This window comes from Choristoneura fumiferana, chromosome 2 (genome assembly GCF_025370935.1).
Source record: "Choristoneura fumiferana chromosome 2, NRCan_CFum_1, whole genome shotgun sequence".
Lineage (NCBI taxonomy): Eukaryota > Metazoa > Arthropoda > Insecta > Lepidoptera > Tortricidae > Choristoneura > Choristoneura fumiferana.
Window position 1 is genome coordinate 4634576 of NC_133473.1, and position 23840 is coordinate 4658415.

The 23840-nt window shown below is 37.7% G+C and overlaps 1 protein-coding gene across 1 annotated transcript; it reads right to left on the reverse strand.

Annotated features, from left to right (window-relative positions):
• Positions 1 to 3067: 3067 nt before the first annotated feature.
• LOC141445453 (uncharacterized) lies at positions 3068 to 20870 on the reverse strand. Its single transcript, XM_074111298.1, has 2 exons — positions 20534 to 20870; positions 3068 to 3346 (listed from the first exon to the last, which is right to left on the reverse strand). Exons 1-2 carry the CDS (start codon positions 20817 to 20819, stop codon positions 3099 to 3101), a joined length of 534 nt encoding a protein of 177 aa, XP_073967399.1. The 5' UTR covers positions 20820 to 20870; the 3' UTR covers positions 3068 to 3098.
• Between the last annotated feature and the right edge of the window lie 2970 nt (positions 20871 to 23840).

Here is a 23840-nt window from a genome sequence, read left to right on the forward strand (position 1 = left end):
CCAGTAGGAGACTGTAGTAGGAGCACGAATTTGCATCTGTTTCGAGCAATCCAAGCTATACCAGATAGAGGGCGCTCGTGCCTAAAATACCATGCGCCACATTACAAAATCGAAGATTACACAAGAAAGTGTTTTTTTTTTGTGGAATGTCTTATTTTGGGCATCTGGTATAGTGGGAATTTTAATGAATAAGTAATGTAGTATTTTGAAAAATGTGATATTTTAGGCACGAGCGAGAGGAAAATCGCTGCGTGGCTATAGCTACCGTCTGCACAAAGGGAAAATCCCTCCCGACCCGTGGTCCAACTGCTATCTGGTTGCACCACGGGACCTAAACTTACCCAGGATGGTTCAATTCTCAGACTCTTTTTTTTTCTGCAACTTATTGCTGCGACCCGTGGTACAACTGAAGGGCTATTGTCAACGGGCATATGAACAATTGCTATGTTGAACCATTTGCACCATGGGGATGTAAAATTACTTGGGTCATGTGTATCAGAATAGGTACTATCATTACTGCATTTTTATAAAATTAAAAGTCTCATGAACCCAACAACTATGTAGTTTATTCTGATACAGTGAAACCAACAGTCGAACCCGATTCACAGAGTTCAAGTGGTAGTTCAACTAGTTAAACTAATTGGACCCACCCAGTAGGACCAGGATAAACATACTTTCCAGAATTGGACTACTGATTTTGCTTCTCCGTGGTGCAACCGGTTGACGATGAGTAAACTTGCTTCCCCGTGGTGCAACCAGTTGGACATAGTAGTTGGACACGGGTCGGGAGGAAAAAAAGTTCATAAGATTAGTTCCAACCGCAATCGGTTCGCATCAAGAAGGAATTTTGCTCATACGCGTGTAGGGTGAGCACTGAAAGACTCCGGTCGTCGTCAAGCAGCTAATCATCAATTGAGTAAATAGGTAAGTATCTCTTGTAAGTATAAAATATATTCAGATGTAATCTCGGTATTTCTTGCAATTTGTGGGAATTCTTGAACGAATTTCTACCACTTGGTTGAAATACTGGGCATACCGTTCAAAACGAGATCCGATTTGCTTTGGAGTCAGAATGTTCTTTATTTATCGTAGAAACATGTAGATGCCTACATGTAGCCTGTATTCTCATGATTCATACTAAATACAAATAAATATATAGGAAGTAAAGTTCTGAATTTACCGTCGAAAACTCCAAAACAAATTCCTTCGGATCTAACAAAAAATGTACTTGGAATGATTCAAGCGTAATCTAATCGCTAATATAACGCAAGCGTAATACTTGCAACATTTTTATAGTATTAACTTGCATCCAGCAGCAACACGCTTGAACGCATTCAGGTCTTCCTCGAGCAGCTAGCACAATAAAGCTCTACACCTGGAAATTCACAACTATATCTAAGAATTTTATTATCTGGCACACCCACGACACAAAACGACAATTGAAAACATGGAGACTGTACTAGCTCCCCAGGTCCTCGCTTACTACCGTACGATGCCCACCAGCACCGTCGTAAAGCGTTAGGTCTGCCCTTTTAAGGACACAGCAGTCTTGAAAAATTACACGGAAATTCTAAAGCTTATAAGGAAAAAGACCCTCTAGATATATATAAACAACCAGACCACGATAATGATGATGGTGATGATGATGATAGTATTATCCACGTATAAATAAAGATTCAAAATATGAAACGTCGTTTCCAGCAGGATTCTACATACCGATAGCTTCAACGAGGTGTTTCCTTTCCAGCCTACTATGTACCACTACACATGAACTGTTTTACGCATCAGGGTAGTTGACACACTTATACAGCATTACGGCCTTCCGTTCTTCAGTTTCCAAAATGACCATTTCTGTACCTCGGTATACATACAATACAAAGAATTATCGCAACCTTCAACTCAAAAGATAACTGCAATCAAGACTGGTAGGTAGAATAAACGGAAAGATTTCGTCTCCAATATTCGAAGAAATAGGAGTAACACTCGCATGTAATGCATGATTATCAAAGTATGTATGTCACAAGAGCATCATATGTGGTTACCAACTTGAGCACAATATCATACTCGACAATCTCCAAGTCCAAGCCAAAAATCACATAAGATTAGATTCCTGGGACTCTAACACGATTCATCTAATTCTATATCGTCGCATATGAACACTCATATTATCTAGATATTTGAACATTTAAGGGTAAAAGTACAGTTGATACAAATATTCGTGACCCGAAAAAAAATATATGAATATTTTGTAGTAGCTTACGCCGAAAGCCTTCCGAAGCCTAGAAAAGTGATGCAATAATTTTTCACTAGTTGGCGCTGTCTATTTGCATGTGTGCGTGAGCTCCTAGTGTCCGTATAAGGCTGTACCTGACACCTAAATTTGAGCCCTGAAATCTCAGAATTGGCACACTATATTCCGTTCGACTGTAGTCTCAAAAAAATCGGCAATTCTAAATTGTTTTCGCAAATAATAAACTCAACTATTAGTATTCTACGGATATTCTAAAAATTACAAAAAAACATCACGAAAATTCGACAGTCTGATTTTTAACGCCATCTGACGAGACTTTACCATGAGCTAACGTGAGCAGCCGCCTTAACTTATATACTTTAGAAAAAACCGGCCAAGTGCGAGTCGGGCCAGGCGCAGTGTAGGGTTCCGTAACAACTACGACTACTTGAAAACCGTCCAGCCGTTTAGGCTACAAAGAGGACCAAATTAATAGACAGAGATACATACGAAAAACACTACATACAAACATAGATAGATTCTGAAAAACAACGTTGCGGCTTACCGCAATATTATGCTGAGTGGAGCCTAATTTATACTATTCGATGTTTACTTGTATTGTCTTTCCTTCTAATGTATTCTTGACTTCTTGTGTGTATCGAATGTGTAAATGTTGCTCTCATACGCTCGAAAGACATAAAGTTGCGAACTTACTATGTAAAACCTGACGCCATGCGACGCTTGCACACGCCATCCAATGCGTGTCAGTACTAATCAGTCCCATATATTTATTATGGTATAGTGCAAATAGAAACACGTCGGACGTCGAGGCGGTGCGTCGCGTTTTTGTAGTAGGTATGTTTCCGCCTTAACTCTTCTTCGGGCAGGGTAAAAATAATATACTCACATCAGTAGCATTACTCCTAAGATAATGGCCGCTGTGGATCAAGTAGTCAAGGTGTTCGTATCCCGGCCGGTCCAGGCTGACCTCCAAGGAGGCCAGGCAGTACTTGCCCCGGACTGTGTCAGCGATGTCCAGGCATTCGTCGAAGTCGCCGTACTGGTTCGCGTTGCCGCTCAGGATGCCTGAAGGAGGCTTGGCTGTTGCATCAAACACTGGAACAAATGGTAGGTAGACTCAATCCCGCTAAATGTAAATGCGAAAGTTTATAAGTCTGTTTGTTTTTTGTTACATCATCACGTTTAAACCGCTGAACCGATTCAGATGAAATTCGGTATACAGATAGTTTGAGTCCCGGGGAAGGACATAGGATAGTCTTTATCCCGGATAATTTCCACGGAATAGCGATAAACGAATACTACGCGGACGGAGTCGCGGGCAACAGCTAATGAGAAATAAATGTTTAATTACGCGTTATTTTGAAGGTACAAATGATATCCTAAAAGTAACCTTTCCATAATGTAGTATGGTTTCCGATTTGTCGTTAGACTAAGGAGCCCTTAAAAACCATTATTAAAACTTAAATAATAATAAAAAAATAGAAATGAAACTTTAATAAAAGTGTTACTTAAGTAGTATTTTTTTTACTTTTTTTTTGCTTAGTTTGGGACTAGGTCAATTGGTGTCACAAGTGTCCCATGGTATTTATTTATTTACATAATAATAGTTGTACTCGTAAGTGTAGGTAGGTATATTATATTCACGGACAATACAAAAGCATTATGTGGTAAGGACGTAGATGAGCTGGGACGTCATGGCCTCTCATGCCCCAAAAGCGCTGGTCGCTTATTCCGCCATGGCACCATAAATGACCTGGTACGCCGCTCGCTTGCCACCGTCTCTGTGCCCGCAATCCTTGAACCCGTTGGCATGGCCAGAGACGATGGTAAGCGCCCCGACGGGGCTACTCTGGTGCCAGGAAGCTGGGTAGGGCTCTGGTGTGGGACGCAACGTGTGTCGAAACTTTCGCGCAGTTCCACATTCAGGCAACCCGCTCACAAGCCGGGGCTGCAGCTGACCAGGCCCAAGTTCTCAAGCGCCGCAAATACTCTTCTCTTTTAAAGGACTATTTGCGGCGCTCGCAGTGGAGACAATGGGTCCCTGGTCGGCTGACATGAGGGCCTTCATGGGGTCTTGTCGTCCCGGCTGATAGAGAAGTTCTCTGACTGTACAGAGAGGTAATGCCGCCAGTGTGTTGGAGTCTATGCCGCAGGAGGGCCACTTAGATGGTGTTTTCTTTTTATAGTTAGGTATATTTATGTTGTTTTTTTAAATTTTGTTTCCTATAATATTATTGTATCTTGTGTTGTGAATAAATATATGAACATATTTGGTTGAAATGCAAAAAAAAACATTATTATGGTGATTATTAACTATTTAATAATTACTTGTTAATTTGTTTGCGCTTTCTGTAAAGATTTTAGTACCAGTAAGTAATAAATAGGTAATTACATGTATGCTAATTATAATTATTATCGGAATCGTCGGCTTGTTCAGTAGGTATTAAACACATGCATACGAGTATATACATTTACAATATATAATACATTACGAATACTCGTAATGTCCTTGAACACTTCAAAACAATATATAACAATAGTATTTGCTGACTGTATTTGCATTATTGTCATCTAAGCTTTATAAATTCGTAAAAAATATCAAATAGGTAAATAAGATCACTAGAAGTGGGTGAAATTTGACGTAGATGCAAGATTTGAGTCACACAAACATACTAACAAGCAAATTAAATTAGTTTGTAAAATAAAGTAAAATTAACTGTTATCCAACACAATAATGGCTTTTGAATGCTGCCGGGGTTACCATCCTTTTGTGCAGGCTACAATACGCCAGGCCAAGGATAAAGGAGTAAACTAAATGTTTCAGGTCAATAATACGAAACAGAATGACCTCCCTGACGCACTATATTGCTCAAAATTACATATTTTTGATTGACAGAGAAGTTGCTATTATGCACTCAAATATATCAAAAAAGACAAATTTGATGTTTGACTCAGTAGTAATATTCGAAACTGTCTGGAGATGAAAATATACCTAGGCATTTATGATGAGTGTATTGTACTATAATACAGTCAAAACAGACAGCAATATTTCTGGAGAACAAAAAAATATTTTTGTGTGTATATTAAATAGTTTATTACCGGCGCCAGGCTTTTTTAAGGGAGGTTAAAGTAACGTATTTCTGTAAGTTAACCATGACATTAATTTAACTAATAAACTAAAATTCAGACTGTTAACTTTTTTCTAACAAGATAATTGCCAGCAATGAACAGCAAAGTAAATTGACAAGTAATAATCAAAGTCATGGACGTACTACCTAAACGGGACCGAGCACTTGCAGCTCAAAAGCACGAACGCTAGCTAGTACCGATGCCCTTTGTCCCTTTCAATAGGGTGACCATACCTAAGATGTTTGTGAGACAAGTTCAATCTTCCTGCTGGTTGTTTATTATAATCACTTAAGTTTTTCATTAGCTATGGAAAAATTCTGAGGTAAGGGATGGATAACGAAATAAATAATACATATCGATGGTGGAGTCTCAATTGACGTAAGGGACAAAATGCTACTTTTCAGGAGAGCGAAAAGAAGTTTTGTTAATTTTCAAACCCTCACAGCATTGTTAATGTTAACTTAGCAGGACGTTATAATTACGTAAAATCTTGAATTTTCTTGCTTTCAACGTGAAACTATAGACATTTCGTAAAAAGCTTAATTAGAAAAATAGCTGTCCTTACGCCCGTGACATACGGGTGTCATAGCCCCTTACACCCATAAACCGTAAATACATAAATAATGTAGTAACCGATTTTTGGTCTTATAGGACATTTTATATTTTATTTGCTACATATTTGGACGTAAGTTCCTGTAGAAAAATTAAAAAAATAGTGAATTAACTCAAAGAACCACTTTAATTATTTAAAATAACGCGCAAAAGCCATAAATTTTGCACGTCCCCTTAAAAATATGTAACATTTCTTTAAGTTAAAAGTTAAATAAAGCTCAAATAAATTTTATAACGTTTTAAACTTTCGTGATTCTCACTCATAGTCAAAATACCACCAACGGGACTTATCACGCTAACACACACGAGTAATATTACCTCGACGTTTCGGCAACATTGCAGTGGGCGTGTGGTCACGAGTGGACTGAAGTGTGAGTGTCAAGTCTGCCTAGCAGCGCGAGTCCTTCGAACTACCCGCACTTGATCACTAATAGTACCAGCACTCGTATCACGAACTACCCGCAATTGGTGATTTTTATTTGTCACCCCATCACACCGACTCACAACACTCATCCCGACGTCGACACTTATTAATAACAGGATTCCACGAAGATGAAAGCTTATATCCATCGTCCCGGTTGACATTTTTATGCTTTTTATTTCAACTGCTTCACGTACCATTCTTGAGTAGAAATGACGTTCCGTGGACAGAATTTTGTGATTGTGAAGCTCAATCCAGTGGTTTGGTCCTGACTCCAACAAATGCTTGGCTATGGCTGACTTGTTTTGTTATAGCTGAGAGGTCAAGGAGATATTGCAGCTATAAAAATCGCCAAGTAAATAAGTTTTATCCGGAAAATAGCATAGTTCCGGGGGTAGCGATAACGAACTGATGATGTTGATGACGATGATGATGAAATGATTTTCACTACACCACTGGCGTACTAACTCTGCTTGCTTGCAATTATTGCTTACATGCTTGCTTGCTTGCTTGCATGTTTAATTGCATGCTTGCTTGCACTATTTCTTGCACATTTAGGAGTATTCTTGCTTGATTTGTTGTTTGCATGGCATGCTTGCCTTCTGGCTTCACGTTTGCTTGCATGCATGCTTCACTATTTATGCTTCCTCTAACACACTGATGCAGCTGTGAGGGAGTGGGACGCCAGCCCGCTTCATGAGCGCTGGAGGAGATACCATAGACCGGTCATCGCGGGATCGGGTAACCCGCGATGTTCATCAACCAGGCCGATAAAATGCATGTTTGTTGATTTGATTGACAAAATTACATGCTCACTTGCAAGCTTGCTTAGGTGGTTGCTTACATGCTTGCTTGCTTGCTTGCTGCTTGCTTGCTTGCTTGCTTGCATGCTTTCTTGCACGCTTGCTTGCACTATTTCTTGCACATTTGGGAGTATGCTTGCTTGAGTTGTGTTTCAATCACTACAAGTTCTAAAAAACCATCTGTTTTGATGCCTCCTACGACCTAACCGAGCCGGTTCCGAGCGTTTCTTCTTGTAAACACAACTTGAAAACAGCTGCATATATCACTAGTTGTGATCGGTGTTGTGCTCAAGGATGAATGGGTACTTTTCATCAACTGTAATTTTTTGACTGCTGAGGATCTTGTTTCTTTTTTTTTTTTGTTCTGGTTTTTAATTATTTTGTTTTTATAATGTTTTAGTAAACTTTCGTAATTCTCACTTATAGTTTAAAATATTAGTTTAATTATTTTGTATTAGTTTTTATCTGTAATAGGTATTGTTGTATGGTATTACTGTTTCCGTCTTTGTCCGCCATCCAACCCGCTATAAACAATATTCCAGCATGTATCAACAGGGGCAGACTGTAAACCAGCGCTGGCAGCTTCCGCGTAAGCGCAGCATTAGCTGAGTTTGCTCCTTTTGCCGCAGGGCAGACTACTAACTTGTATTGGTTATATTGTTGTCTTGCATTGTTTGTACTGTTGGCAATTAAATATTTTCTTTCTTTCTCTCTTTCTCTAACATTAACAAGGTATTTTAATGAACTAAAAGAAGCAAGCAGGTATTTTACTTTAAGTGCCCCTTACACCCATAAAGTAACCTCAATTTTTAAAATGTCTGTTTGTTACTGTCCCTTACGACTAACAATTTACTCTAGTTTTAGCTTTGATGTCCCTTACGCCCATAAGAGTATTCGTTATTTTATAAGTTGCTGTTGTTTAATGCCCCTTACGACGTACCAATTACGCCTTTTTTTAAAATGTCTGTTTGCTACTGCCCCTTACGAACCGACAATTTACTCTAGCTCTTGCTTTTATACCCCTTACGCCCATAAAAGTATTTATTATTTTATAAATTGCTGTTTTTTTAATGTCCCTTACGACGTTCCGATTATACCATTTTTAACCCTCAACATACATAATTAATTATACAGGCCAATTATTATTATGTATGCATCATCATCTCGGCCTATATACGTCCCACTGCTGGCACAGGCTTCCTTTATTGGGATCTGTCAGGACAGCTTAAAATAAACTAAGTAGCTAAGATAAATTTACCTCAACATCCTTGACTGCAAATTCCATTACGGAAATGTTAGCTCGACGTCAAGCCATTAGGGGATCCATCAACTTAATCTTCTTTTTTTGTTTTGCTTTTGGCATCTTATAAAAAAATACGCGCGTTGACAAAGAACAAACGTAGGCAATCAAATACGTCCTCCGTGTTGACGTGTCTGACACGACTGACCGAATGTGCAATGCGCAAACGCTCGGCGCGTGGAAAGTAGGTAGACGCGTTAGTATTTTGATGTTAGGTACAAGAAATAGGTACAGGCGGTAAGGTTACGCCCAACAACTTCTTGCTTTTTTATCTTATTCGTTATAAAATGTTGGGGTGTAGGGCAATGAAACAATAATTGACCCATACGCCCTTTTATTATATTTGTTGGGTTTTTTTTTAACGACATGAGCCGAGTCGTAAAGGACATATGAGACTGCCACAGCCCCTTACGACCAAATATTAAAAAAATAATACATTTACGCCATTTTTCAGCTCAAATATTTTATATCATGTCCCTTAAGTTATTTTATTTTAAAATAATAAATGTTGATAACAGCAAAAGTAAGGGCGTATCGTAACTTGAATACTACCAATCGACAGAGAAAAAAAAACTCTAATTTTCTATGTTTAAAAGTGATTTTCGGTATTTTGTCCCTTACGCCAAATTGAGACTTCCACCATCGATATAGTAGGTACAAGTTATCTATTAGCGACTAAAGTTTAGGTTAGGTGTTAGCGACTAAAGTTTTGTTTGGAATCTGCAACGGAAAGTCTTTTTTGTGTGTAGTTAAGCAACGGGTTAGTAAAATTGCTTATGCAAGGCAATATGCCATCTTTACAATATCAACAAATTATGAAAAATCGTGCGCCAATTTATGAACAATAATTAACATAACTCTGCTACCGATAATTATATTATCTTCTAAATTGATTACACGGCAACTAATATTGTAAGTCAGTTTATTTAATAATAATACTACAGTAAGGACACACAATACAAAAATCATGGTCAACATAGTCGTTAGATTTTAAATAATGGTATTTTATTGGCTGGCAAGATGAAAGAACGAGACAAATGGCATCGGTTGTAACTATCCCTCTCATCGTGGATTAGCCTCTATATTAGGCGCTGTGGAAAAAAACTTTCTCTCTCTGGAATATGGTTCATTTTCGTAAATACGAATTTTCAGAGTACTCGGTCCCGTTTGGGTTGTACGTCCATGATCAAAGTATCTGTCGGCTCTTTAATTGTCAATTTACTTTGCTGTACATTGCTGGCAATTATAATTTTGTTAGAAAGTTAACAATGTCTGAATTTCAGTTTATTAATTAAATTAATGTCATGGTTTAGTTACAGAAACACGTTACTTTAATCTCCATTAAAAAAAGCCTGGCTACGTTATTATTACGCACCCATAATATACTCAAAAATAAATACATAATAACTATGTTTTTAGAGAGGATAAGATGGGATGATTGAGTGGGAAAAAATAAAAAATGATATAGAAAACTTTAGTTAACCTCTGATTGTATTATCCTACCTTTTAATTACAGGATTACCCGGACCACATTAGCGTACCAACAAACGAACCCCAGGAAACGTTACATAGCCAAAAAGCACGCGGACTCGAGCCCTTCCGACCTTATTTGATTAAACATTTGCTTCCACGTCAGATTCTGTCGAGCAATATATCTTATTAAAGTAGGCAAACATACCCAGCCTTTCTCCAGAGATAATGGTTTGGCCTATTAAAAGGGCTTTGTGATACATAAATCGACAGTTTTGCGGTACGTGAAAAGAAGGACTAGGTATAAACATACTTGTGTTGATAAACACAATCAAATTTAGTTCAACAAATCAATAATAGGTATATAATCGTTCGCATTTTTATTTGTAGGTATAAACCATGTCGTCAACCTTACAAGTCAACAAACTTAAACATATGTCAAATGTCAGTTTAGATGTGATAACTAGAATGCAGCCCGCGTACAATTTGATACCGTGCTAGCATAAGATTATTTGCCTTTGTTTATTTTTGAGTGTGTCTTTTTCATACTAGTGCAGCGTGAAAGAGACGCGTGCAGGCAAGAAACGATATATAACTTTAATTAGTCTTTTCGTTAGCTTTGTAACTGCTTCCTTGGTAATTCATCATATTATTTAAGCTAGCTCAAAGAATTGCGAAACTGAAGTGGCAGCGGGCGAGGCACATTGCTCGCAGGACTGATGGCCGATGGAGTCAGAAGGTTCTCGAATGGCGTCCGTGGACCGGGAGATGAGCTGTCGGTAGGCCTCCAACGGTGGATGCGGAAAGCACAAGACTGGCCCGAGTGAAGAGCCTATGGGGGTGGCATATGTGTTATGTTGATTAATTTGGTAACATTAATATTGGAACAAGTAGCTGCCAACTTGTGCTAGCCGTGCTGCGAGACCGTGCTCTGCATACCTACGGTTGGTGACCTCTGGGCGTAGCGTGAATAATAAATAGGAAAAGGATGCTCTCGAACAGATACATAGTTCCAAAGACCTTGTCGGATTGACTCAGCCCTGTAATCAGCACGCGAACGACGACCGTTTTTGCCCAGCGTTTGTGACATTCTTTCTTGCATTTGTGTCGAGATGGTTACGTTGATGATATGGTGCGGTGTAGGTACTGTTTGAAGACATACATTCATCTTGTCTGTCATGATAACTAATCCATGGAACCAATATCTGCTGTTATCGGAGCCAGTATACTATGTGAGGATTCTGAGGATGTACATGGTTCGGAACTACGGGACAATTAGAGAGAGGTAGTGATTATTACAAGTCTTACTGGTAAGAAGTGTTTTTTGCCCGGTATAATAAAGTCTCTGACACAATTAAACAAAAAATCCAAGACTACCTTAACACTTAATAAAAGCCAAATTTTATTAGAAGCCAGCCCTAAAAGCTAGATTAACTCGCAATTTTATTGATATTCAAATTGTAGTTTTAGTTACGTTGAAATATTCAGCCGCCTCAGCTTACTGTTTCATAAAGATTCTATAGGGAATTGTTTTTCGACAAATATACAAACAAGTTTTTATCCAAAACGCATAATACTTTTTCTGAACATGAAACTACAGTGAGACTCACATACACACCTACCTACATTTACTACCTACATTTGACAGTTGTAATGATGATGAAAACGCGGGTAGTTGTGTGCCGGTGTCAGTTTCGTCGGGTAGTCGCGCGAGCAGAGCGGCGGCGCGTGTTGCAGCAGCCGCTGAGTCGCGTTGCTCCGAAGACGAAGGGCTACGGATTAGCTTGAAACATGTCGAGCTAAACTCGATTTAAGACGTGAGTTATCCGGGTCATTATATTTAATACTTTTTCTGTCGTCCCTCTTGGGTAAAATACTGTATCCGACAGCCATTACGTCAAATGTATAAATCGACTTTATGGTTACTGTCATAACAAACTAAGTAGTTGTTGCCAGTCTTTTTAACGATAAGATGGATATTCACAATATGTGCAGATTGCTGAATATCCGAGAAACATTGCAGTTTCTTGTTCAAAATCTAAAATAATCAACTTAGATAAATTAAAACACCCGTAGCATTATAATTTCAGAGTTCAATATCTTAAATATAGCCGACCCGGTTTTAAATAAGGGTTCCTAACTGACTACGGACCCTAAAAACTTAGCTAAGAACCATTTCGATTAAAAAAAACTCTTGAAAATATGGCCACCTGTGTGGCAGCTATGCTGTCACCGACATACACACACACACACACACACACGCACACAGGTATAGAAGGCAAACCTTCCCCCTCTTTTTGATTGGAGGTTAAAAAAAGCTTGTTATACGCTGAAAAATTGAGAGCTTAGAAGTGTCAAATTTTCCTTGTTGCGCTTTTATATTTACAAATAAATCAACAGCTTCTAACAAAAAACTGATGATTCTGGAGCAGGAAGTCAAGGCTTCTAATATGGACCAGGGGCCTTATTGTCTAACATTTCGAGGACTCGCGATCACAATCAAATGACAGTTTTCGCATACAAATCCTGTCATTCAGGGCGCCCAAGATACAGGCATTGCCTAGTCTGGGGCCCGCTGGCACTGTATAGTACATTGTGTCTTAAGGGCGGTAAATAAGGAATTACGAACGAGAGTCTATTAGAAGCCCGAAGTCGAAGACTGAGGGCTTTAATGAGTCGATGTTCGTAATTCTAGTACCGCCCGTGCGACATACAATGTTTTTCATCACATTTGCGAGTAAAATTTTATATTTCTAAAAGAAAAAATATAATTGTTCCAAATATTGGCGATACCTTAGGCTGCGCTCTTGGCAGCGCCGCCCTCCCCCTCCCTCAGCATGTGCCTGAGCCGCGTGTGCATGTGGTCCTGCAGCAGCGCGCGCAGCACCATCAGTACGGGCACGGACTCATTTACCGACCTTGGGCTTCATGACAAGAAAATGTGTACGCGCAATGACTCATTTACCGACCACGGGTTTCATGACAAGCACATTAAGGTCGAGGGTTTTATATGGGGGGTTGCAACTAAGGTAGCCTGCATGTTACGACACTGTTTACGAGCAAGTGTGATGAAAAAAACTTTTCATTTCATTTGATTTTGATCGCGAGTGTCAGGAACGTTAGAGAACACGGCCTCTGAACTGCAATTTTCGGAATTCCCACGCGAAATTACACTTGAAAATTGCTATGAGCATTTCTGCGAAGGAAAACATTGCGTAGAATTCACTTGTGGATCAATACTATGATGTGTCAAGTACCCGATACGCACTGAGTCCGCGTAGGGACTACAGGCACTACAGCCCAAGCCCTTCTAATTCTGAGAGGCTGCCTGGCCCAGCAGTGGGTCGTGTATAGGCCGGGAATGAGGGTGCCCCTTATTTCGTAAAACATTAATTGTCCTAATATGAATTCGCATAACTGATTTGGCATAAAATAATTGTAGAGAACAGCGAACTTGCATAATTATAAAGAAGCAATAACACTTATTTTGCATAATGATGAATCCGCATAATTAAAATATGCATAACATTATTTATTAACTATAACTTATTTTTTTTATAATAGCCCAATAATAGACATTCTCAAATAGTTGTTCACTTCTCAGATCTAATTGAATTGAGTAAATAAAACAATAATCATTTTACTCCTAGTAATCATTTTTTATACCTATTGTTTGACAAATAAAATTTTCAATTTCGTTAAAATAATCATTTTATGTTTATACTCTTTTATATTTATGCAAAGTAATGTTATGCTGATTAAATTTATGCCACCCCGGGAATGATTATGATAAAAGAAAAATTATTTTCCAAGAAAACCCATAAGAGTGACGCCTGTCAGAATAATCGTTTGACATTGACCGTTCGCAAGATTATGTAAACGCTTGTATTGAATGAGTCGAACTATGTTACGTAAAGGGGTCGACGACCTTCACTGCGTGCTTGCTAGTAGCGACTTATGGTTCTTTAGGCTTCCTGTTAGAGTATACCAAGACTTTTCAAACTGCTAGTTTTTTTTTAAATCACGTTTTTTTGTAAAAGGGTCAATCAACTTTTGAAGGTAATCCCTGGAACTGCTGAATCAATTTTTAAATTGTTTCACTAATAAAAAGCTAAATTATTCCAGATTGTCAAGGACACATACTCTTATCACAAACACACTCGCTTCCTTAAAACAGCCGTAGTGGCCACTAGGACACCACCACCACAGGAAAACTACTAACTTCGACTTACGAGTACAGCCTCTCAAACAGAGGGTCGTGGGTTCGACCCTGGACTCGCACCTCTGAGTTTATCGAAATTATCGCGCACTATTACATTTGAAATTTACCATGAGCTTTACAGTGAAGGAAAACATCGCGAGGACACCTGCAACGAACTGTGTGTGTGTGTGTGTGTGTGTGTGTGTGTGTGTGTGTGTGTGTGCGTGCGTGCGTGCGTGCGTGCGTGCGTGCGTGCGTGTGTGTGTGTGTGTGTGTGAAGTTCAAGCCATCTCGTTCTGAGAGGAGGCCTTTTCCCTGCACTGGGACGTATATAGGCCGAGATGATGATGACGAATTTTTATCACGGGAAAGTTCAAAACTCCTACAGGACTCGGACGAAGTTACAGGTAACAGCTAGTTCACAATTAACCTCCTAATGCCCAAAGTCCTTTATAAAAGACTTATCAGCGATTTGACATTGAACTCTCTCAGAAGTGACATAAAGTTTAATGTACAGTGGGGGTAGGAAAAACTTCGTCAGTTATTAAATTGATTCCTTTACAAAGTCATAAACTCTTAGTACGTTTGAAACCAAAGTACTAAGTAGACAAGTGCATATCAATATATACTTGACATGATAACAAGGGTCAAAATAGTATACACCTCTCTCTATCATATATCTAGTTTCATATCAATTCAAAACCTTTTTAATAAACAACTTCGTAAAAGGTTCAATCAGATAATGTTCTTTTTAATTGTCAGTGTTTGTCAGTGCCAAGGTGTAGTGGTAGGGTTGCTATGGTCACCTGATTATGTTTATCAGTTTGACAGGTTGACGCAGTATGTCCAACTCAATCGGTAAAGCAGATTAGCGCTCATAATGAGCAAAGGAAAATAGATCATAGGGTGACGAACCTTTTTTATAAAACAAAAATTTGACTTGGGCGTTAGGAACTTAGGAGGTAAGTCTCTACCCATTACACCGTATCATACCATGACCGTAATAGGAACGTGTCAGCCAAAAAAATATTCTTTGTATTGAAAAGTACGAGATTATTATTATTATTTCGTATGTTAAAAAAAAAAAAAAAAATAACTACAACCTAATGTCTAAATGAGGGCTATCGTTTTTTGTCTCACTAGATGGCGCACTGTTGCGTGAGGTTTTTAAGTATGGTTTTCAAAGTCTGTTATTACGGGCGTGAAAACAAAGTTTAGATTAAAATCATATTTAATACACCTTAAAACCGTACCATAAAAATATCGAGCATGCCACAGTGTTGCATAGTCCCCGTTTTGTTCGGAAAAAAGGGAGGACAAAGGTTTCCGAATGACAAAACTGTCCAAAACACAGACATTCATTGCCCCGGAACGCATATTTGCCATAATTCATTTCAGATATTTCAAAATATTCACAAAATTATTCTAATTATAAATAAACCCGCGTAGCTCGCCCAAAAACTATGAGATTTGACATTTCGGAGACCTCACGCTACACTAGCGCCTCTAGCGGCGAATTCATACGCGATAGCCCTCATTAAGTAGCCAATCCCTAGCACCCGCCGTAAGCTCGAGCAAGTCGCTATGTCCGATGCCCACTAGGACGTTTTCTGACCAACCGTCGCCGTCGCGTTTCATATATACGAGTACGCTTGGCATTCCGTTCCTGATACGTTCATGGCATTATACGGTGTAGTGGGTAGAGATCATAAAGAGATGAGATGCTGTAAGCCTTGAAGCAAGAACAGAATGGTGTCAATATTTATTATCATTAGCTTACACGCGATGTGATGCATCAATAACTATAGAGTTGCAATAAATACTTTGATTGTTAAAATTATGTACCTACATAATTATATACTTTTTTCAGAACTGACTGAAATTGCGGATGTTTACGCCGATTAGATACTGGTATTTAGACTAATTTCCAAAAATTAGATCAGTAAACTTATTAGGCTATTATTAGTTGATAGTCCCACCAAATAATTAATGTATGGGTTAAGAGCGTTTATACCTGCTGAGCTGGCAACGTTGCAACCGGTCATAAACATAATTCGTTTTTAAGGAATATAAAAGTCTATCACGAATAATTATTGGAGTAGACACATTAACTTAGGAAGTGTTCTATCAGAAAACATTTTTAATTTTCATTAAATAATCGAGAAAACTAACAAAAATGCAACGTTGCCAGCTCAGCAGGTATAAACGCTCTTAAGTACACATTATAATACCAAAGTTCAAAAGATCGAATTTCACAAGACCTATGAACGGAAATACGAATATTGAAACACCAAATGCTTATTTGACCCAACGTTTTAAATTTCGAATCTTATGTTTGACCGAAAGCCTATATACCTGAAGACTATAATCCCGTAGATGATAATAATAAAGTCTTAAATTTTATTGAATAACATTTAAATAAAAAAAATAGTCAATCATAAAAGCAGGCATTAAAACGATGCTTCATTCACCATCATCTTTACTCGTATGAAGTCCATGTTTGAATAAAATCCCCTTACGATGCTATAATAAGTACGTGAAATTCGCACGGAAAAAACTTGTTCTTCACAATTCATATTCAATTTTATATACACATATATATAGGTACTGAACTTTGACATATCTTATCAATATACTGGTCAAGGGTATTTTCCTTTTACGGGTTTAATAATTAACTGGATTTAATAGGTATTGTTTCATAACTGGCCACTGTAGTGGGCAATAATTTCTTTGCATTAAACCTTCTCACAAATTATTGGCGGTTGAGTTACACAAACCCCCTTATGAAAAATTACCAAACAATGTGTTTTGTCTTTGTCCGGTAAAGGAAAAAGTCATAGTAACAGATAAAGACAAACAATTGTTAAGTTAACAAGAAAATAAGCGTTTATGAATAAGCGGGAAACACTACACATAGTAAGGTGTCCAAGGCATAGCAATTGGCGTAACCCATTGGTTCTGAACCTAGGAGCATTATCCTCAAATGGGATGAAACTGTCTTCTTAGGGGTACCGAACCGAATGAAATGTCATCAGACACAGTGTGCACAAATACGACGGAAATGTTACACTGCACTTGTTTTAAATTAAACAGGAATTACTGGCATGACTCCACTAAAAGTAGCTGAAAAAATATAACGTACAATTTTCGTAGAAATGATTTGTAGTAACCACACTATCATGATTGCATTTTCTGAATTCTTTCTTCTTAGATAATTGACGCTGACTAACCAATCTTCCTTTCCTCTCTGTTTAAAACAAAAATATTCACGAAGCCAAAATTACAGCAAAATTTAACTCTTACTTTATTGCAAAATATTCAAATTATAAATTTAGGTTTTAAATTTAGTCGGTATATTTAGTATATTTACTTCCTATTCCGAGGACGCCGCAGATGCAAATAAATTAAAATTAAGTATAGGGCTCTCGTTATTAAGGAAAATTATAATAAAATTGCATTTTGAACGAATGACACAAAATCTTTTACGCAAAACATCCACCACAGGGTAAAGTATCGTAAAATCTATAAAAATATTACAGATAATGGACTTGGACATGCAAAATTTTTACGCGACTTTATTTAACTTGACATCCATTATAGTCTAGTGGTTTGATCTGTGGCCTCTGAAGCAGAAGATCGTGGGTTAGAGACTGGGCTCGCACCTCTCAGTTTTTCTGAACTTATGTGCAAAAAGGGTTACATATTTGAGTATCGAAAATTAAAATACCTATGGGCAAAATGTCGATGTTCAAAATATCGAAAAATAAAAAATCAACTGTACCAAAATAACGAAATATAACCTACGTCCATATCGAAAATCTAACTATCTACAAAAGTGGTATCGAAAGATATAAATATCGAAGTACAGATTATCGACTATCCTATGTGTGAACTATCACGTGACAGGGCGAATCGCGGAGCTCCTATTCCACACAGTTGAGGCGCTTGCGCCTTGACTCAATACTAACCTAACCTATTCAACTTTATAGATATTTCGGTAAAATGATAAATTACCAAAAATATTTGGTTCGGTTAGATTAGGACTGTGACCACAACAACGCACGAGCCGAGCGAACGAAGCGAGCGTGCCGTGGCAGGGGCCCAGCGAGTGCTAGAAATGACTAGATTATGTAAAATAAGTGTTAATAAGATAAAGGAGCAATAATTAAAACAGATTTGTACGTATGATATTTTAATTTTGGATATTTAAAATATCTCTCTTGACATTTATAACTTAGGTATAATGATTATCGACATTTACATTTCAATCTTAGTTTTAACCATAAGTATAACAACTTTCGATATTGTGATACAATCGATATTTTTATTTCGATATTTTCAACATTGACATTTTAACCGTAGGTATTTCAATTTTCGGTATTCAAATATGTAACCGTGAAATTACATCAAGAAAATAACCATGACTTTTACGGAAACCTATACACACCTGCGCAGAGATTCAATGGTGTGTGTGAAATTCCCAATCTGCACTGGGCGCGCGTGATGACTACGGCCCTAACCGTCCCATTCTGAGAGGAAGCCTAAGCCACGCGTATGTAGGTATACCTACTTCATTTGTTTTTCGCATTTGAAAGAATGTAAGCGATCTTGACGTGTCTTTTTATTGAAAAACACTTCTGAAAAATAAGTCACATCAAGTATGTAACAATTGACGACCAGATGGACTAGTGGCTAGAGAACCTGACTACGAAGCTTGAGGTCCCGGGTTCGATTCCCGCATCGGGGCAGATATTTGTATGAAAAATACGAATGTTTGTTCTCGGGTCTTGGGTGTTTAATATGTATTTAAGTATGTATCTATCTATATAATTATATTTATCCGTTGCTTAGTACCCATAACACAAGCTTTACTAAGCTTACTTTGGGACTAGGTCAATTGGTGTAAATTGTCTCGTGATATTTATTTATTTATTTAACTAGTAAGGACGTATATGAGTAAATGATCATATTATTTTGCTATCATAAGTAATATAGTTCCTGCTTTTTTAAAACGTTTTTCAATAAAAAGACTCGTCAATATTGTTTACCCTTTTTCTAACGCTAAAAAAACGAAGTATAGGCCGGGATGATATTTAACTTGCAGCGTATGTTTGTATGTTTTAAGGTCAAATCTTGCAAACGAAATTTACCTACTTTTAGTAATCGGATTTACTTGGAATTTGGTGCGATATGTAGTTTAAATAACAATGCTAGCATAGTCAACAAAGAAGCTTGTGTTAAAATTGATTATCACACGAAAAACATTGTTATTAAAAATATTTTGCATATGGTTTCCTAATAACGTGTCATTGTTGTTTGTTGAGTTTGGTTAATAAGCATCTAAATCTGAAACACAGGAATTATCCTAGTTCAGGGTAACAAACGTGTGTTACTTATCTCTCTTAATTAGCTTATACTTAAGTTTGTTAAAATTATATTTCTTATGAAAGAAACATAAAGATTATTATTTCTAAGATTAAATCTTTTCATTCAATATTAGTCTAACAGTAATCTCTTATGTTATGATTGTCGACCCGCACAGATCAAGTAACAGAATGATATTTGTGAAATAAAATTATGCTAACAAAAGTACTTATTATTTCACACAATTTATTGACGTAAGTGGGTAGCTGAGTAAGGCACGTAGGTAATTTAAAAATAATGCATTTAATACACATAACTGTCCTTAATCATCGTATATTTTGGATGAGGATAATATTACTAATTTGACTTAACTGTATATTATGTCTTACTTTAGCCTAATATGGTAGCTACCATACGATTTAATAATAACAATAATGTCACCTAAAATTATGATAGTTTTGTCAAATTAAATATGACGTGACACTGCATTCAGTCAATCTTCCCAGGGTGGTTTTTGACCGACACGAACAAATATTCACTTTACACATATGAATATCTAAAGATCTAAAATCAATCAGACAACTGGCAAGTTTTTGCGGCGCATTGATGGTCTTTCCGAAAGCGTTGGAGGTATAAAAAATCTAGATGTAAAAGTGCCTTTTAGGAACTACTTAAAATTCATTGTTTAAATAAATACTTTTATCACAAAACCTACTTATCATGTATTCTGATTACATGTATTCCGATAAGAATACATGTTTAGATTTTTGATTTAAAGGGATTGATGTCTTCCATTGCCTTTTTTGTGCTGTAGCCATATATCTACTCATGATCATGGTATGAAGCTAATAGCAGGTGTGCCGATAATTCTTGAGCTAATTGGAAGTAGTCACGATCAAAATACCGTAGAAAATAAGTCTAATATAAACCGAGAATCAATAAAAACCGTTGGTGCACTTATTAAATATAAGAATCCACGTACTTTTCAAGGCCCATAGTTCCAGGCGATCCAAACCCTCCAAAAACAGCTGACTATCCCTCCGGCACTGCGCGCTCGTCGCGTTCCCAGGAACGATCACCTTCGGGAACCGTTCCCACAAATCCAACACGCCAAAATCACTCTCATGTCTCCTATTTAAATTTAAAAAAGTCCTGTTTAGTATACTGTCGTCGAATTTGCCGGGAAGGGTTAGTTCTATACAGTCGCGCGCGCCGGTGGTTGTTAGTGAGAGGGCTAGGGCGAGTAAGACGCCCGCACGCGTGGCCATGGCGGAGGTGGCTGTGACAATGATGAGCGACGCGCGGCGCAGGAGTTTTAAACTAATGAACTAGTAGTACCGCACGACAATGACATCTAACCGCTTGCGAAATACAAAATTAACGCAGGTGATATGTGAGTTGATTAATTGAATTAAAATTGGAAATTTTAAAATTATTTTTTCTTTTATCCATAGGTACATAAATATTACTTGCTAGTCTATTACAGATATTTTTTAAGTAGGATAAATATGAACTAAAATTCTCATTTATTTTTATTAGCAGCACAAACGATATTTGATATAATACATATATGGTATGTATAATATATAGATATAGTATGTTTAGATTAGATTTATTTATTACCTAATGAAAAAATACATTATAAATACATGTCAGGTAATTATAAGAAATTCACAAAACGATAGTCAAATTGTATACAAAATAATAATTATAATAATAGGTATATGATAGTGGTAAATTAAAATACATTGTCAGCCAAAATAAAATTAGAATAAAATTTAAAAATAATAATAATAATAATCCTGGGTAAAACATGGACAAAAAGTTAAAATTAGGTACAATGTCAAGACGATAAAATTAAATATAAAATAAAAAATAAAAATTAGTCCACAACAACAGGACAAAATATGTCAATAATTAAAACAATAAAAAATTACAGTCACAGAATGTGGAAATGTCAAATTACAATTAAATACACTGAAAAAGAAAAATAACAATTAAATAATTTGCGGGTAGTTTTTCGTAAAACCTAGGGCCTATGACGCGCGGGTTTTTGTCGAGCAGCGCCAATCGCCGTGGCACCGCTTGCAACCGTCCGGTTTGGCGGGTTATTCTACCCGGGATATTGACACGTTTGAGAGAGTGTATGTTTCGGCGAGTTACCATTACAATATCATAAATATATTGTGAATATTGCGTCAATATCCCGAATTTTTTGAATAGCTCCCTGCAAGAGCCCTAGGTTTAACGCCCGCTAATGTGCGCAGAGCTCGCTTCTGGACCTTAAACATTCTGTCGGAGTTGGTGGAATTTCCCCACAGGATTATTCCATATGGCAGGAGTGAGTGAAAATGAGCGTGGTAGATTTCAACTAGTGCTTTCCCGGAAACGATTGGCTTAAGCTTCCGCAGAGCAAAAACAGCACCACATAATTTATCGCAAAGCTTATCTACGTGCTGTTTCCAGGTCAGCCCAGCATCCATCTCAAAGCCCAGAAACTTGCTCGAACTGCATAACGGCAGTGGACTTTGTATATGCGGGATAGCGGTGTGGGTCTTGGCTGAACACAACATGACGTTGGACTTTGTGGCATTCAGGACTAGTCCATTTGCCGCAAACCATCCGTGCAGTTGGTTACACACGCTACCTATCCTGTCCTCAAGCTCCGTATACTTAGACGCACTCACCACCACTGTGGTGTCATCCGCGAATAGCATTACAAGGCCATCAGCAACAGAGGCCGCGAGATCATTGACAAAGAGTAAAAAAAGAGTATTTCCTAATGCCGAACCTTGTGGAATACCTATGTCAACCCTACCAGGCTTAGATTTAACCCTCCTTCCGCCCATATGAACTGCAGCCATCTGCTGCCTGCCTTCAAGAAAGGATCTAAATAATTTTAAAGCGGTATTTGCAATCCCGTATTGTCCGATCTTTTCCAATAGCAGTTGATGATTTATCACATCAAACGCCTTGGAAAGGTCGCAAAATATACCCGCTACCTTATCTTTGTTATCTAGTGCCGTCATGATGCAATCGTACACTTTGTACGCAGCCGATGTGGTGGATCTGCCCTGTCTATACGCAAATTGTTGTTCCGTCAGTAGGTTGTTTGTCTCCAGATGGCGCATTAAGCTATCAGATAAAATCGATTCAATAATTTTTGAGATATTCGGCACTATGGTTATTGGTCTGTAGCTGTCAACTGAACTTCTGTCACCTTTTCCCTTATAAACTGGATATACTCGAGTTTTTTTCAGGACATATGGATAAACTCCACTCAAAAACATATTATTAATAAGTTCTACCAGTAGCCCCGAAATAATCGGCCATATACACATGAGTATGTTAATTGAGATGTCGTATACGTCAAGAGTGCCGCGCGTTTTCATCATCGAGCGCAAGACTCGGTTTAGGTCGGCAAGTGTTACCGTGGGTAAGATAAAGTCAGGAATATTAACATCATGGAGGAAATCCGATAAATATTTTACAGAGGTACGAGTATTAGTTTGCAGTGTATGCTTGGAAGCAATTGTAAGAAAGTGCTGGTTGAGGTGTTCAGGTACTCTGTTTGGTGAAATTTCATTGGCCTGTTCATCTTTTAGTATATAAGCGGATGCTCCCGATTTTGATGATATTTCCTCATTAACAACGCGCCACAACTCTTTGGAAGGGTTTTTGCTGTTTCGTATACGACTCTCAGTGTATTGTTGACGAGCAATTAAAGTTTCCGATTTAATTAATTCCGAACTACGAGCAATGCCTTCTATCAAAACCGCGTTATCCGGATATTGCCGTTTCATTTCCGTTAAATCATCGTAGATTCTTATCAGTTTCGAGAGGCTTTCTGTCATCCACGGAACAACATTTTTATTTTTTGTGTGTACCTTTTTTATGGGGAAATGGATGTCAATATAATGCGTCAGAATATGAACTAACTTAATAAATTTATCGTTAACAGAGATCGTAGTCAAATAAATAAAATTCCAATCATAATTTAAAATGTCAGTATAAAATGTAGTATATGAATCATCCTCAAATAATCTTTTTTCAATACAACTATTTGGTTTACTACACTTAAGTGCGTCAATGGACAGGGTATATATCAGTGCATTGTGATCGCTTATTAACGTGTCAAGAGGCGCCGCCGCTACGACGTGGGCGCAGGAGCGCGGAATCACCCCACAGTCAATGGACGTTGAACTGTTCGTGGACACACGGGTGGGAAACGAAACGCAATTTATGCACGAATAACTATGCAGTACCTCATCGACTCGCTGTCTTAAAAT